Raw genomic sequence first — 10020 nt, 5'->3', positions numbered from 1 at the left:
CCACTACAAGTATTCCCGAACCATTCATGCTATCATTTGAGCGAATGAGCATGGAAACGCCATACTTGGACTCGCTATCAGAAAAATGTGGCACGGCACCGGTCTAAATTGTGGCTGTAAATAATCCCAAATATATAGATAAGATTTGTTTCAATTTTTGAATCTTGAACTTAACAGCTCGCTGAATATCACACAATGAGTCTATCTCCCTTTGAGAATGCTGACTTCAAATTGACCAGTGTTCCAGACCCTAATTGGCAACCGGGGTCTGGTGCAACAAATAACGAATGGGCTAAATATAAGAAGGTCGAGCTGGATCCGTATGCTGAAGGCCGTCTGCCTTTTGAAAATTATAAACTTCTTGTGAGCGCCATCACGCCTCGTCCAATCGGATTCATATCAACGGTTGGTAAGGATGGCACAAGAAACCTGTCTCCTTTCTCGTATTTCAATGTTATGAACCACGATCCGCCTGTTTTCACAATTGGCATATCGGGCGCTACAGGAAATCTTAAAGATACTTGCAAAAATCTGCAAGACACACAAGAATGTACCATCAATCTGATCAGCGAGTGGTTTATCGAGGCGGCCAATTACACATGTATAAATGCGCCTTATGATGTTGATGAGTGGAAGTTAGCAGGTCTTACTCCAGCCAAATCTTCCAAAGTCAAACCGCCTCATGTTGCCGAAAGCGCTTTTTCCATCGAAGGTAAACTGATACATACACACCATTTTAAATCAAAACGAGACCCCTCCAAAGGCTCTGGAACAACCCTCTTGGTGGAAGGAGTCAATTTCCATATCCGTGAAGATATTGCGGATGAGAAATTTACTACGGTGGACATCAATAAATTGAAGCCAGTTGCTCGTCTCGGAGGAAATGTGTATACTCGGGTTCTGCAAGGATTTGACATACCAAGGCCGGACTTCAAGTCAGAAATTTCAGAGCACCCAGAAGTTTCCAAATTGCTTTGAAATATTCTGCATTCTGAAATCTGGTAGCAGATAAAGCCAGTGGATAAATATATATTTAGATTCAGAGAATAGCATTACTTATGATTCCGAAGAGTAACATCAGCCTCCAAATTATTGTTGTAGGGGGAGGCATAGGTGGTTTATCGGTTGCTATCGGGCTCGTACTATCTGGGCACAAAGTTGTTGTTCTAGAAAAGGCTCACCAATTATCGGAGGTCGGCGCTGGGATCCAGATCCCGCCCAATTCCACCAGAATACTCGAGATACTTGGATGCAAAGCACAGATACTAGAGAGGGCTTTGGTGCCAAAGGCATACCACTTTCACAACCACAAAGGAGACAACCTTATCAGTCTAGAGCTTGACCCTTATTGTGCTCTCAAGTACGGTTGTAAATCCTTACATATACACAGGGGGGATTTTCACAGGTGTCTCGTTCAAAGGGCCAGAGAACTGAGTATCAACATCCTAGTAAATTCGGGTATTATTGATATTGATCTGGATCAAAATGCAGCAATAACCCATGATGGTCGCAAATATCAGGGAGACGTGATTATAGGAGCCGACGGCTTGAATTCGAATGTTCGCAGCTCTATATATGGGAGACACAGTTTACCGACAAATAGTGGGGATCAGGCTTATCGCTCATTGATATCAATTCCGGAGATGAACAAGCACCCAGAGTTAGACTTCATCCACAAGATCCCGTGCGTCAACTTTTTCTGGGGGCCCCAAGGTCATGTGGTGACTTACCCCTTGAAAGGCGGCAACAGCTGCAATGTTGTTGTCATGGGGCCCGACAACCTGCCCCCAGACTCAAGCGTTGTTTCTGCAGACAAAGGTGAAATCTTGCAGTTCTTAAAAACTTGGGACTCTCGATTGCAACTGCTTTTGAGCCTTGCAACCTCAACTTTCAAATGGAGACTTCAATATATTGAGGAGCTAGATTTCTGGAGCCATCCTACTCAGAATGTAACTCTTCTCGGAGACGCATGCCATGCAACTTTGCCTTATCTGGCTCAAGGAGCAGCACAAGCCATTGAAGATGCTGCTGCCTTAGCATACCTATTTGGAAAAATCAAGGACAAATCTGAGATACATTTCATATTGGGAATGTACGAACGCATCAGAAAGCCAAGAACTTCCCGCATTGTCAACTCCTCAAAAGAATGTCAACAAATATACCACCTCCAGGATGGGGAGAAACAGGAATTGAGAGACCTAGAATGTGCTCTGGATCCTCCACAAGAAGGATGTCCAGCTCGGTGGGCAGACCCTGAGTTTCAGGAATACTTGTTTGGTTACAACATATTCGAAGAGTGCGAAAAGCAATGGCTCAAGGCAACCACGATGAAAGAGAAATTGTGACCAGTTAGAAACTGCTGAAGGAATCTCTCGTCAATAGATCAAACAGATTTCTTCTTATCTGTGGCTGACTGGATTCGAAATGATCTTTAGGAATTTATCATCGCGAAAAAGTAGCCAAGCTAATTTATGTCTAAAACACTCTTATTTCACTCAGTAATCAATTGTGACGTCCAGAACCAGCGTCAGCTGGACCGTGGAGACTATGGAGACATTGCTTGCATATTTTTCACCAAACATGGTCTCAATCGCCCAACAAAGAAGTACCATGCGGTTTATGGTGATCTTCCTTCCACAGCTGAATTGGATAAGTTTGGGTCAATACACTTGACAGGCGCTAATCAATGTCCTTATGGAGATGAGCCCTGGGTGCTTGAATTGGTTGCTTTAGTGAAAAACGTTGTGGAGAACTACCCCTTAATAAAACTTACCGGCGCATGTTTTGGCCACCAAATCATCTGCAGAGCTATGGGCGGAGTGGTAAATCCGAATCCCAATGGCATTGAAGGTGGCATTTGCGAGATTGAGATTTCCGACGAATTTCCAAGAAGCATTTTAGATTTACGAACTCCAGGGAAACTCTATCTCGTGGAGGCACATAAGAACTGGGTAGAGGCAGCACCACCCGACAGTGTTGTTCTGGGTTCTTCAGACAAGACTCACAATCAGGGAGTCTATCGTAAAGGGCGTTTTCTCACACTTCAAGGCCATCCAGAATACGGAACCGACGTCAGCGAATTCATTGTACAGTCCTGGATAAAAAAGGACTGTTCTCCGGATTACTACGCCGATTGTGTAAAGCGGAACAAAACGCTGCCCAACGACGGTGACGTTTTTGGAAGAGCAATGGTCAGGTTCCTCACTGACGATAGTGTATAATTTGGGTTATAGTGATCGATGAGCTTGGTGTAAAGGTGCAGTTTCCTTATCGCAAATAGTATTTTCTGCACAGACAAGTAACGAAGTTAAACTATTTTATCAACTATTCTTTTCTTCATGAGTCCGGAAACTATCACCATTCACAAACCTGTAGAAGGGTTTGTACACGAGTACGCTCCAAGAATGACCGCTTTTGAGTTCAAGAATAAGGAGGCCCAGTCTCAGAAGGTTCTCCTTTTTATTGGTGGCTTGACTGATGGCCTGCTGACTGTGCCTTACCTTCCAGACTTATCCGCTGGCTTAGACAAAATTGGATGGACACTTGTTCAAATTCTCTTCACGTCCTCATACATGGGCTGGGGAACTGGATCCCTAGAGCGGGACGCCTACGAAATCGGTCTTCTTGTTGAGTATCTCCGGTCCGAAAGAGGGGGTTCCAGAGACAGGGTCGTTCTCATGGGTCATTCGACAGGCTGTCAGGATACAATTCAGTATCTTGCCAAATATGCCCCCAAGGAGCCAACAAAACAAGTGGATGGTGGAATTTTGCAGGCTGCCGTCTCAGATAGAGAAGCAATTTTCCACGAGCTGCAGGAACAAGGAAAGGGCTGGGAAGATTTAGAGGAGCTGAATGCTCTTGCTCGCAGCTATGTAAGCGAGGGTCGGGCATATGAGGTTCTTCCAACAAAGTACTCAGATCTTTTTTTGGGAGCTCCCATCAATGCGTATAGATGGCTTTCTCTCGCGACAAAATTGGGTGACGACGATTTCTTCTCTTCTGATCTCACTTTGAAGGATAACAAGCAAACGTTTGGAATGGTTACACGCCCAATCATGGTACTGAACTCCGAGAACGACCAGTTCTACCCAGACTATGTCGATAAGCAGGCTTTGATGACTCAATGGAAGTCTGCGACTCCTGAAGAATTCTGGTCCCCACATTCCGGGCTTATTCCTGGTGCGCTCCACAACATAGGTCCTGGGTCTGCTCCAGACGCTGTGTCATGGACTGTCGATAGAGTTTGTAAATTCTGTATGGATCTCGAATAGATGGATTTGCACAGCCGTATCTATAAAATTTGAAAACATAACCGTCAATTTGGATGTCAGCGGAACTGGACCACCAGCGTAGCTTACTGCGATATTCTAGTCTCTGCAAGCTGGTTGCCTACCTAGAAACTACACTTTTAGCTGACCTGCCAAATTTGAATCTACCTGATTACCAAATTTTAAACCTAGTTCTTACAGCGACAACTCTTCCTCCCCAAACAACTCCAGATTTACGATACTTAGATGATGGGAGCTCAAAAAGGCCATTGCATTTACGCTGTCTGGATTTAATTAAGCAGTTGATGGATATTCTTCGGTTGGACTTGAGACCTGTTGATCCTTTCTTTGGACCCGAACTGCCGTCTACCGAGGCCTACGATAGTCTGCGGGCACTACTCTATCAGCTTTTCGACTTTCTTACTTACAATGACGCCAGCCTCACGCGCTCTGCACGCCGCAGAGCAGAGAACATGAATAATCGCTCTCGTTTTGACCCTCTTCCAAACAGGAATACAGCTGCATTTTATGGCCTCAGCACCGAAGATAGACACAAAGATCAAATATTGACAAATAAGAATTTTAACAAGTTGCACCTCAGCTCGTGGGAGTTTTTTCGATGGGGTTTCAAGTGTGCGGATCGCCAGGACGAGAAGCCTTATTTTGTTAGCTGGCGAATTTGGAAGAATCTGTTGCATTTGTTTTTAGACTTTTACTGGTACGACTTTGAACGGCACGAATACTCTGACGACTCAAACGGGCGACTTGAAAACATCAAAACAACGCTTATCTACCAAGCGATTTTTGCCTTGAATGAGCATACCATGAAGGCTGCCTCGACGGAATTGATAGACATAGCTTTCACCTCAAAGGACTCGTTTTCTGCTCCTATTTTTGACAACGAATTGAGGATTCTCAAAACAGCAGTGATCCCGGACGAAACCAAGCGCGAAAACGAGCCATCAGATTCGATACCTCTTAGGCGCTCAGTACTTTGCTTGTGCTATAGGGTTTTGAAACAACTGCCCCAAAATCAATCTGAGAAGCTGATTGAGGATTTCGCGGTGGAAGTAGGGGAGAGACTGATATTATGGGGAAATGCTGATGTAATTGAGTTTTTTGCAACTTCTCATCCTGCGCAAGATGAGATGCTATTGATTGTCAGCATTAACCTCATGGAACAGATTACACATGATGATGTGGATTACGCTGAACCCTACTCCTGGTTTTTCAGCTCTGCCTCAATCGATGACGCATTTTTGAGCTTTATACTTACAGCAGAACCAGACTTTGTCAAACAAAGGACGCCCAATAGATTGCTGGCTCATCGTTCTCGTCTTGAGCTAATGAACCTCTTGATAAATTTCCAGCTGTCATTGTGGTTGAAAAATAACTGGAATAACTTATCAGAGCAAAGGAAGAGAGACACAGCCACCAAAATATTGTATGCCCTCGGAACGATGGACAACAATCGAGCGCGGAGCATCAAAGAAGTGTACAGAGAATGCAAGCTCAGAAATCTTGTCACCCAAGCAGAGACTGAGAAGTACCGCGACGGGAGCTTGTTTTTGACTAGACTACAGGACATATATAGGATCAAATTAGTGTAAGCTTCATCTCACGTCCAAGTGAACTAAGAAATTTATCATCTGTCTGACTGCAGATACGTGCCAAGGGCAAACGGGGTTCTTGTTGAGGTTCGCCAGATGCTTATACTGCATAATCAGATTTTTCAGCAGCTCGATGGAATTAACTCCTGCTTGACAACTCAGCAAGTTTAGTTCGATTATAGACCCCGGTTCGTAACCTTCAGCCGTTCGTCGACCGGAATTGACAATGAACCCAGTGCGTAGGGGCATGCGAATGGACTGATTCGATAATTGTTGAGCCACTTGCAAAATCACTCCATAACACTCGTTTGATAGCTCTATCAGCTCTGGATTCTCTAGAACCTGTTGTTGAGACCCTGTAAAGGCAGAAGTGTCCAAGGGAGATGCACCGGGATCATAAGAAGGCGTTTGTCCATTCATTGGGCTTTCCATGCGGTTTGCCACGCTAGGAGTAAGCATCTGCGAATTTGTGGACGCTGCGGTAAACTTCACAGAGTACATGTCTTTTAGATCATCCTTCTGCTCTTGGAGGTGTGACAAAACAAGAGTGGAAGGTTCCAGCTCCACGGTGAGAACAATAAGCGTGAGTTTGTTGTTCTTGATCGAAAGACGTTTCCACTCTGTCAGTTCATCGTCGGGAATAACATTGTTCAGTCTAGTCAAGATCACGTACGCCTTACCATTATGACTGGAAACATAATCCATAGAAATGCCAAAAATCTCATCCGAGACTTCCTCGAAAGTCTGGCATCGGCAATCTGGGCCAATCAACCAAGAGCGAGTAAAATTGATTTTACCGTACTGGTCGGACCAGCTTGCTGCGCACCAGTTTTTGTCAATCGATCGTTCGTAGCAAACATGCAAAAACAAATCATCCGCAATTAGGCCTGATGAAACTGGCGCCTTCGTCATTACAAAAGGTATTTTATGAGGAAGCTGTTTTGAGATTGTCAACAACCGAGCTCTGTCCTTAAAAGGCTCAGAAACGTCTTTGCTAGGATACAATGAGTAAATCTCTAAAGCCAGATCTCCAAGTTTTTGGGAAGTAATAACTGAATAGCACTCATTTTTGGAAAGATAAAGATCAAGTGGAATGACCTTGTAAAAAGAGAAAATAGGAATACTGATAGTGGTTGAAATATTCTTCTTCCTACGTTTTCTCCGGTCTTCTTCGGTTTCTTGGTCAACGGCTTTCATTGTAAGTGTGTTTTGGAATTGTTCGAGCACGCCTGCTAGATTGGTTAGAAGCTGCATGCCAATGTTTGGAACTGCAATCATGACTAAGATAGCATCTTTCTGACCACTCGAGTCAACCAAATATTGATTTCTCAGCGAGTCGGCCAGTGACGTAAGAGCTTCCTCGGTATTTCTAGCAAAAAGCTCGGCATTGCTGCCTGAAATCTCCAGAATATCTTGCAGCTGACTCATTTGTCCTAGCTTCCAAGATGAGTACGTAGCCATCAAATCCTGTAAGAATATCCGACTTTTATCCAGCAGATAAGATGTACCTTTTGGCACAACTAAAATAACTCTGATATTTTTTTCACCTTCAAGAGGTTCAAGGTTTAGCAGTTTCCAGTATCTCAGACTTGTCTCGTTGATTTTCAGCTCCTGGTCATTCCGTTTTGTATTGAAAATTGTAGTTGGGATTTTGAACAAAGAAGTGGATTTTACACTTTCGGCGATAGAACGGTTTGCATTCTCCTTGAATACGCCCGAGTGTCTTTTGTTTTCAGTTTCTGTAATGTTCATCAATGGTGATGTTGTGGCAAAGCTGGGATCATCAAAGTCTATTTTCGGGGCCTCCAGCTTGTATATCTCTTTCTCGCTACCAAAGAGACTGTCAAATAGTCTCATTTCCGAATTTGGTCGATCACAGTCCAACAGCTCGTAGAGTCTCATTTTCGAGGAACCAGGAAAAGCACTCAACACTGTTGAATCCAGTACCTCGTTGAGATCGGACGCTTGTTCCAAACACTGATCTTTCGTCGCTGTTGTGAAGAGCACAAGCTCTTGGATTATTGGCAAAACAAGCTCAATCCTGTCTTTTGAGATGACAGGATTTCCTGTCGAAAGAAATCTTGAAGGAATTGTACAGAGAGCTGGACCTCTCAATATCCAGAAAAGCCAGTTCTGAATTTCTTGAGCGCCTGAAATTTGAGGCGATGGAGCTTGGGGCTGCGAAATTGCAGCTTGGTTAACGAATGGGGTCATTGATGACAATATTCCTGTATTTCGAGGAATCGATGTTATACTTATACCAAGACCCGTTTTTTCATCATCTTCGTCTTCGTCATCCTCATCTATCTCTTCTTCACTGTCACTTATCAAGTCTCGCTCTTCAATATCGCTCTCTCCCTTTTTATTCTTCCAGAATGTCGGCGTTGTAGATGCAGATTCCTGGGAGCGCAAACTCTGTGCTTCGCTACGCACAAAGAACTTTCCGCCGTTTGAATACTTGCTGTCGATGTCCTTCTCAATAAGCGGGTTGAAATTGAGTGGGGCAAATATGGATTTCTTCAAGTCTTTTGGTGTCACTGAGCCAAATTCATCGTTGGCAGAGGAGGCATCCGTTGTCTCGGGGCTTGGAGATGCAAATATGTGAAATGAAGCGGGAGATGGCGCGCCAGGATCCTCATAGAATGGGTTCGATGGCTCAAGCTCAATGAAGCGCTTTGCATCTTTTTCTACAGGACTCGACACCAGTTCGGGTTTAGACTGCGATTCTGATTCTGGCACATCATGCTGTATGTCTTCCTCCTCTTCATTCATCGATTCTTCGAAAAGCTCATCCCAGTCTCCTGGTGATTCTTTTGCAGAGTCCATATCAACATCCGTTGGGTTGGAGTCTGCCGCAGGCTCCTCAGTTGCAGATAATTGTGGTGGCTGGGGTTCTTCGTCAGACTCAAGTATTAGTTCTTCAATCATTTCGAAAGAGTCAACTAGTTCAAAAGCCGGCTCCTCGACGTCATCGCCAAACTGGATCATGCACATAGAGGCTGGCCACATAATGTATTTTGAATTGGGAGCAGAAGATTCGAGATATCGCGCAATGTTTGGCGTAAGCCCGTTCATGTGGTTTAGATTTGGGACGAGTTTGATCCAGCGCGAAGGCGTCTCAAGTTTAATATGCGAGTACTCAAACAACAAACGCAAAAGTTTCTCGTAATTCGATGGGGGCTCAAATGAAAGCGAGTTTGCCAGCATATCTTGATTAGCAAAAGAACATCGCACCCCAGAAGGGCAAAGATAGAGGGCGTAATTGCTTTTCAAGATGTCAAATTCAGTGTCCAGGAGAGTTGACAGTCGGTAAAACTGCGGGATGTTATTTATGGCAAAATTAGAGATAATCTCATTGCGAATGCTAAGCGATGTGTTGATTTTTAAAATCTGGAATGTGTCCTGTGCAGTGCGAACCAGAGTTTGGTTACCAAATGGAATCATTTCAACCTCTGACGATCTAGCCATGAGATGCTGACAGATAAACTTCTTCATTGCTCTCAAGAAGCTGAGGTACACAATGCTACTCGGCCTGGAATGCTGTTGTGAGCTGGACTGAGATTTAAATACTGAGTCAGCATCAAATGTCGTTGAAGATGCAAGTTTGAGAGGGAGATTGCTTTCTATGATAATATTGTCAACTGCATCCTTCAACTGATTGAATCCCAACTCCTGATCCTGTGGGTTTAGTCTTGTTTCGAGTCTGAAGATGCATATTTCTTTTTTGGCCCCGTATGTCAGTATGTCCGATATTTGATAATCTTGAGCCAATTGCTGCTTAATCGAGTTTTCATAATGATGTACCTGTTCTAAAGGGGAGATCTTCTCGTCCTTCGTTTTATCGGAAACCCCGCCACTCTCTTTCGGTGGAGGGTCTTGGACTTGATAAAAATAGGCGTTGATCTTACTCACCAGGGCAAACTTGTAATAATTTACCAGTGTTGGAGATCTGTCCTCAAACGGAATATATTCGGAGCCGTTAGAGGGGGGTGGGCAAAATAGGGGATTCAAATCCTCTAATTTATTCATGGAAAGCAGAGCTTGAAGCTTGTTGAAAGAGTAGTCGATTTACTGAGATTAGGTATGCCGACGCGGCGATCGACGGTGGGTGAATTATTTTCCATTTTTCATATTTCAACCAC

The 10020-nt window shown here is 44.1% G+C and overlaps 6 protein-coding genes across 6 annotated transcripts; 5 read left to right on the top strand and 1 right to left on the bottom strand.

Annotated features, from left to right (window-relative positions):
• Window positions 1–195: 195 nt before the first annotated feature.
• Window positions 196–978, top strand: KL928_001977 (uncharacterized protein; the record flags this gene model as incomplete). The annotated part of the gene is made up of 1 exon (XM_043202401.1): window positions 196–978. One exon carries the CDS (start codon window positions 196–198, stop codon window positions 976–978), a length of 783 nt encoding a protein of 260 aa, XP_043061254.1.
• An 80-nt stretch (window positions 979–1058) lies between these two features.
• KL928_001976 (uncharacterized protein) lies at window positions 1059–2345 on the top strand (the record flags this gene model as incomplete). Its single annotated transcript, XM_043202400.1, has 1 exon — window positions 1059–2345. The coding sequence occupies one exon, from the start codon at window positions 1059–1061 to the stop codon at window positions 2343–2345; it is 1287 nt and encodes a 428-aa protein (XP_043061253.1).
• A 126-nt stretch (window positions 2346–2471) lies between these two features.
• Window positions 2472–3221, top strand: KL928_001975 (uncharacterized protein; the record flags this gene model as incomplete). Its single annotated transcript, XM_043202399.1, has 1 exon — window positions 2472–3221. One exon carries the CDS (start codon window positions 2472–2474, stop codon window positions 3219–3221), a length of 750 nt encoding a protein of 249 aa, XP_043061252.1.
• A 117-nt stretch (window positions 3222–3338) lies between these two features.
• On the top strand, window positions 3339–4271 carry KL928_001974 (uncharacterized protein; the record flags this gene model as incomplete). The annotated part of the gene is made up of 1 exon (XM_043202398.1): window positions 3339–4271. One exon carries the CDS (start codon window positions 3339–3341, stop codon window positions 4269–4271), a length of 933 nt encoding a protein of 310 aa, XP_043061251.1.
• A 53-nt stretch (window positions 4272–4324) lies between these two features.
• On the top strand, window positions 4325–5878 carry KL928_001973 (uncharacterized protein; the record flags this gene model as incomplete). Its single annotated transcript, XM_043202397.1, has 1 exon — window positions 4325–5878. The coding sequence occupies one exon, from the start codon at window positions 4325–4327 to the stop codon at window positions 5876–5878; it is 1554 nt and encodes a 517-aa protein (XP_043061250.1).
• A 3-nt stretch (window positions 5879–5881) lies between these two features.
• Window positions 5882–9907, bottom strand: KL928_001972 (uncharacterized protein; the record flags this gene model as incomplete). Its single annotated transcript, XM_043202396.1, has 1 exon — window positions 5882–9907. One exon carries the CDS (start codon window positions 9905–9907, stop codon window positions 5882–5884), a length of 4026 nt encoding a protein of 1341 aa, XP_043061249.1.
• Between the last annotated feature and the right edge of the window lie 113 nt (window positions 9908–10020).

This window comes from Ogataea angusta, assembly GCF_019207475.1.
Source record: "Ogataea angusta isolate 61-244 chromosome Unknown 61-244_NODE_3_length_881311_cov_93.026150, whole genome shotgun sequence".
NCBI lineage: Eukaryota > Fungi > Ascomycota > Pichiomycetes > Pichiales > Pichiaceae > Ogataea > Ogataea angusta.
The sequence above is the reverse complement of the archived record's forward strand: the minus strand, read 5'-3'. Positions and strand labels throughout refer to the sequence as shown.